This window comes from Ictalurus punctatus, chromosome 4 (genome assembly GCF_001660625.3).
Source record: "Ictalurus punctatus breed USDA103 chromosome 4, Coco_2.0, whole genome shotgun sequence".
Taxonomy (NCBI): Eukaryota; Metazoa; Chordata; class Actinopteri; order Siluriformes; family Ictaluridae; genus Ictalurus; species Ictalurus punctatus.
In genome coordinates, this window is record NC_071284.1 from 32,823,927 (window position 1) to 32,829,926 (window position 6,000).

Sequence of the window (6,000 nt, forward strand, 5' to 3'; positions counted from 1 at the left end):
TGAGGCAGAGAGACAGAGCTGGGAGAGAGAGAGAGAGAGAGAGAGAGAGGGGAACGTCAAAAGAAAGCGAGAGATGGGGAGATCCAGATAAAAAAAGAGTGAGACAGAGACAGACAAAGAGACAGACAGACAGAGAGACCAAGAGAGACAAAAAGAGAGACAGAGAGAGAGATATAGAGACATATGATTAATCAAACAAAAGAGAGGGATGGGGAAAGAGAGACGGAGAGAAAGAGTGAGATAACGAAACAGTGCAAGAGAGGCAGACAGAGAGAGACAGTAAAAGGTACCAAGAAAAACAGAATGAGAGACAGAGAGAGTGAGACAGAAAGACAGATGAGCACTGACAGAAGCAGAGAGATGGGGAGAGAGAGTGAAAGAGAGACAGAATGAGAGACAGAGAGAGTGAGACAGAAAGACAGATGAGCACTGACAGAAGCAGAGAGATGGGGAGAGAGAGTGAAAGAGAGACAGAACGAGAGACATGGAGAGAGTGAGACGGAGAGAGAGGATCATTGAATGAACGAGGAAGGTGTAGAGAAAGAGAGAGATAAAGAGAGAGTAAGCAAGAGAGACAGAGAGGGAGACGGGAAAAGAGGGATGACAGATGAAAGCGTTCTCTAAGGAGTCTTACAGGATAATATCAAACACTGAATAATTGCCTTGTGAAGATTCTCTGTGATGCCCGGATCAACAAAGCGCAGAGCCTCAGAAGCATCAGAGCGGAAACACACAACAGAGCACATGCATTATGCAGACACACACCTGCGCGTAGCCTGTACTGCTCCGCACACACACTCACACACACACACACATACACACATTATCACCTATCATACTTAAAAGTACAGTCAAACTGTATATATATATATGTGTGTGTGTGTGTGTGTGTGTGTGTGTGTGCGTGTGTTTGTCTACAAATGTCTATTTCTGCTAACACCTAATATTTCTGTATTAGACGCTTGACTGTAAGAGAGGAAACAGATACCCACCGGTGTGCAAACGACTCGCCTTTTCTTATTCATAGTGGCTTTCGCTAGCAATCAAGATGGACGCTAGCTAGCAGGAAAAATCTGCTTTGATCTTGTAGCTATGTGAAGCTGTCGCTAACACAAAAAAATATATGACAAAGCACATATCTTATTATTATAGTTATAAAAGCAAAGCAACAGTGTTATCAATTGACTGTTTATGATTTAGTGCTGACCATCAGTGTGTTAGCATTAGCGTTAGCATTAGCATTCGCTGAACAGACTTTCAACTCGAGCAGCAGTGTTTTGTGGCTTATTGGACTACATTTGGTTTTCGAACGTTTGTTCGGGAATATAAAACAGGGAAGCAGAATCATAACCTACGATTCCAAATCAAACGGATGTATCTCGCAACAAGACAACAATCCACAGCATAATCATACTTCCATCCATCTTCTATACCACTTTATCCTTTTCAGGGTCACGGGGAACCTGGAGCCTATCCCAGGGAGCATGGGGCACAAGGCGGGGTACACCCTGGACAAGGTGCCAATCCATCGCAGGGCACAATCACATACACACTCACACACCCATTCATACACTACGGACACTTTGGACACGCCAATCAGCCTACCGTGCATGTCTTTGGACTGGGGGAGGAAACCGGAGTACCCGGAGGAAACCCCCGTAGCACGGGGAGAACATGCAAACGTGCTAACCACTAAGCCACCGTGCGCCCCACAGCATAATTAACGGGGGGGAAAATCTACGGTTTAAGAGGAAGCTTTGCTTCTAGCTTCTCCGTCCTCAGAGCTAATTTTAAAAAGGCAGTGTTTGACATCTGGCACAGTTCCAACAGAGATTCCAGAAGAAAGCTCAAAGATTTGCCAAGCAATCTGGCAGAGTCTGAACAGACATGTCAGGAAGAACGTGGGGAGCAGATGAATATTATAATATTAGATAATATTAACTCAGAGGATATGAAGGAAGTTGGACGCAGTACAGTATAAAGGCCGAGGGTGGGCAAACAAGTTATAGATATTTATATCGCAGTCAGAAAGAGAAATGCGAAGTTTATGTTAATATATTTGCTTGCACTATGTGACTTTTTTTTTTCTTGTGATAATAAAATCAATGCACTGAAGCCCTGATTTACAAAGATCCCAAATAACATGTGTGTACAAGGAGTGACAAATCTGATTGGCTTAAATGATTCTCATAGCACGTGCGGTCCGACATTTCCATAGTTCCCCAGTCACACTTAGTTCCTACCTGCAATTAGTTCCCATTTAAGAAGTCGCTACACACCAATGAGAGAAAAACACACAGGCAACTTGTCACTTTTTGAACACGGCACGAGTTAAACATGGAAAACCGGAGAACACGTGTTTATAGTTTGCAAAACCAGAGTTTGCATGTGTTTATAGTAATCAGTCCCTCCGGGATTTTGTGCTTTTACGAAATTGAGTGAAATCTGCAATATTCGGAGCCCTTGCAATTTTTTTTCAAATTACCGCAGATTTGGGCCAAGACGCATCGTGACATCATCACAAAGTTCATTCAGCCAAAGCCCTCTTTGATTCATGTGCGTCGAACATGAGTACAGCTAAAAGGTCTCATTTACCGACAAACATCACTGTGAAAGACCCAATTGCAATCTCACCAATTCAAGTAGTTTTCCGCAAAAAAAAAAAAAAAAGCACAAAAAATTCCACAAATTGCATAGCAAATTTTTTTGGCGGGGGAAACCACAGTAAAATCAAGCATTTTTGGAAAAAAAAAAAAAAAAAACATTGTGAAATCCTGTACAGCCTGTAAAATATATCTCTTATCTTCTTTAAAGATTAATTGTTCATGGAAAAGCAAAAGTTTGCGCTCAACTGTTAATATTAAAATGTATTTCGACTGACTTTTATCCGTCCTTGATAATTCCTCAATCATTTGCGGCAAGGAAACACAGACTAAGGGAATCTGCAGAAACAGTACAGCCGTTAAGCATCTGATTCTCAGACATATCAAACTCTCACGGTATGAAACACTGAGCTATTTCCATACAGGGTCCTCTCTGAGTCATTGGCAAGACACAGAAATGTTTAGTAACATAGCTCTTAGGAGTCCTGCAAGTCTAGAACATCTCCTCACAACACATGCACACAAATAAACCAAGAGTGAAAAAGAACGGAGCTATAAATAACCCGAAATAGACTCCTGCTTGCATTGTTCCTCCCCAAACAGCGTATGATAGTGCGGAGCTCCTGCTGCTCCTTTCCTGTCATCTTTTAGACACAGATTATCTATTCACCATCACAATCCCAGTCATTAACCAACGTTCCTAACTGCTGCTCAATTAAACCCAAAGAAACATCAAGCTCACAAGTGTGCAATCTGCGTCACACGCATGGCAACACGTAATAAGATGCTCTTGGAAGCTTTAGATAGATCTCAAAAGGCTTGCTCGTATGTTTTTTTGCTATAAAGCACATGGTTGCAATTAACGCCATCTGTTCAGTATGGCCACAGCGTAAAGCTATTAGACGGCAACAGTTGGCAAGAAAATCACCCTGGAAGAAATTTATGGAGACAATTTCAAGGAATACATCCGCATATGTGCAGTGCCGAGTAGGGAAAAGCAAACGGTTTATTTCTCCACTTCTGTCTCATTACCTCCAATCATTGCAAGCTAAGTGAAATGTAGTTAGTATGGAAAGAAAGTTAAAGTAAACAAAAGCAAATCCAAAGAAGTCACCGTAAATAGCAATCAAGATTTATATTTACAGTATTTATAGATATGGCTTGTGTTATAATGAGCAAGAATTTATATTAAAAAATAAATAAATAAAAGTTTAAAAAAAACAAAAAAAAAAACTTTCCACACATAAACTCCCAAATTAACGTAGCTACACTCACCCAGATAAGCCAGACGGCACTTTTGTGGCACGGCCACACTTCCCCCAATATAATACAACCTCCGTGCCAGCAGAGAAGCAACGTTGGCCACGACTGATCGCTCAGCCATCACTGAGAACAGTTCCATGCCCTCGGGACCGGATCCGAACCCGTGCCACATCCCTGAGCAAACGTGGACCCTAGCCTGCACCTCTAACTGCCCGTTCACACCCACTGTTTTACCCACAATCCCTCAGTCCATGTCTTTGGTCATCTGCACTCTTGTATCTCCCTCACAAATGCTATTTATGCAGAGCCTTTGAACCTTTGAGGATGGTGCGCGCAAAGCCAAGCAGGGATCTGAAGATCTAATTCATTGTTTTAGGGGGGAAAAAAGGCATAATAGTCCCGCTGGGGAGCGAGACAGATAAAGTGGGTGAAAGAGGGGATGATTTTCAGCAGAAATCATACATAGAACAAAAGAGGTAAGGAGATAAACGGATAAGCACATACAGTGTCGTCCACTAATATTGGCACCCTTGGTAAACATGAGCAAAGAAGGCTGTGAAAAATTGTCTTTATTATTTAATCTTTTAATCTTTTGTTTAAAAAAAATCACAAAAATACTCTGCTCTCATGGCTATCAAACAATTGCAAACGAAACACAGGTTCATCCCAAAAAAAATATCTTTGTTAAATATAGGTGTGCAACAATTATTTACACAGTTTTAGTCGATACTTTGTGCTAGCTCCTTTTGCCAAGATAACAGCTCTGAGTCTTCTCCTATAATGATGATGAGGTTGGAGAATACATGGCGAGGGATCTGAGAGCGTTCCTCCGTACAGAATCTCTCCAGATCCTTCACATTTCGAGGTCCACGCTGGTGGACTCTCCTCTTCAGTTCACCCCACAGGTTTTCTATGGGGTTCAGGTCAGGGGACTGGGATGGTCATGTAAACCATTTTTGTGTTGATTTTTATGTTTTGGATAATTGTCCTGCTGGAAGATCCAACCACGGCCCATTTGAATCTTTCTGGCAGAGGCAGTCAGGTTTTCATTTAATATCTGTTGATATTTGAGTCCATGATGCCATGTATTCTAACAAAATGTCCAGGTCCTCTGGCAGAAAAACAGCCCCAAAACATTAAAGATCCACCTCCATATTTAACCGTGGGCGTGAGGTACTTTTCCATATGGCTACCTCTCTGTGTGCTCCAAAACCACCTCTGGTGTTTATTACCAAAAAGCTCTATTTTGGTTTCTTCTGACCATAGAACCCGATCCCGTTTGAAGTTCCAGTAGTGTCTGGCAAACTGAAGACGCTCGAGTTTTTGTTTTTTTCTTGAAACCCTTCCAAACAACTTGAGGTGATGTAGGTGACTTCAGATTGTAGTCTTGGAGACTTTCTGACCCCAAGACGCAACTAACTTCTGCAATTCTCCAGCTGTGATACTTGGAGATTTTTTGTGAAGCTCAACAACCTTTTGCCACACATCACAGCTACATTCCTTGCTCTTACCCATGGTTATGAATGAATAAGGAAATTTGCCCTGTGTGTTACCTCATATTTATACTCCTGTGAAACAGGAAGTGATGGTTGAACAATTTCCTGTTCCTAGTCACCGTTGTACTAAAAAAAATTAAATATCAATGGGAATATACTTGGGAATATACAAATGTATTTTTCTCATGTGAATTCATAGTGGTGCCAATAATTGTTGCACACCTATATTTAACGAAAATATTTTTTGATAAACCTGTGCTTGTTTGTTAATTTTTTGAACAAAATATCAAAAGGTTAAACAATAAAAACACAAATTTTCACAGCCTTCTTTGCTCATATTTACCAGGGGTGCCAATATTAGTAGAGGGCACTGTATCTACAATTTGCACTTTTTTCTGGTACTTTTTTTTTACAGGTTTGCATGTTTTACACACACATGATTACAGATCAGTCAGAAATAAGAACTAAAGCTTTAATTTGACCAACAGCGCACAGTTTTAAATCTAAATATGCCAGACCGACAAAAATTCCACTCTACCTCGTTCACCTCCGTCCTCTCACCCCTGTATACAACGTGCCAAGAAGAGATTCAAAGATTAAAAACAAGAATTCTGTCATGCATTCCTTGGAGATTCTGA

The 6,000-nt window shown here is 41.1% G+C and overlaps 1 protein-coding gene across 1 annotated transcript in view; it reads right to left on the bottom strand.

Annotated features, from left to right (window-relative positions):
- The window catches only part of plch1 (phospholipase C, eta 1), a 54,678-nt gene extending 50,353 nt beyond the window's left edge, over positions 1-4,325 (bottom strand). The window contains exon 1 of the mRNA XM_053678183.1: positions 3,879-4,325. Within this exon, the coding sequence (XP_053534158.1) occupies positions 3,879-4,038 (160 nt within the window). The 5' untranslated portion in view covers positions 4,039-4,325. The remainder of the gene's footprint in view (positions 1-3,878) is intronic.
- Positions 4,326-6,000: the final 1,675 nt, after the last annotated feature.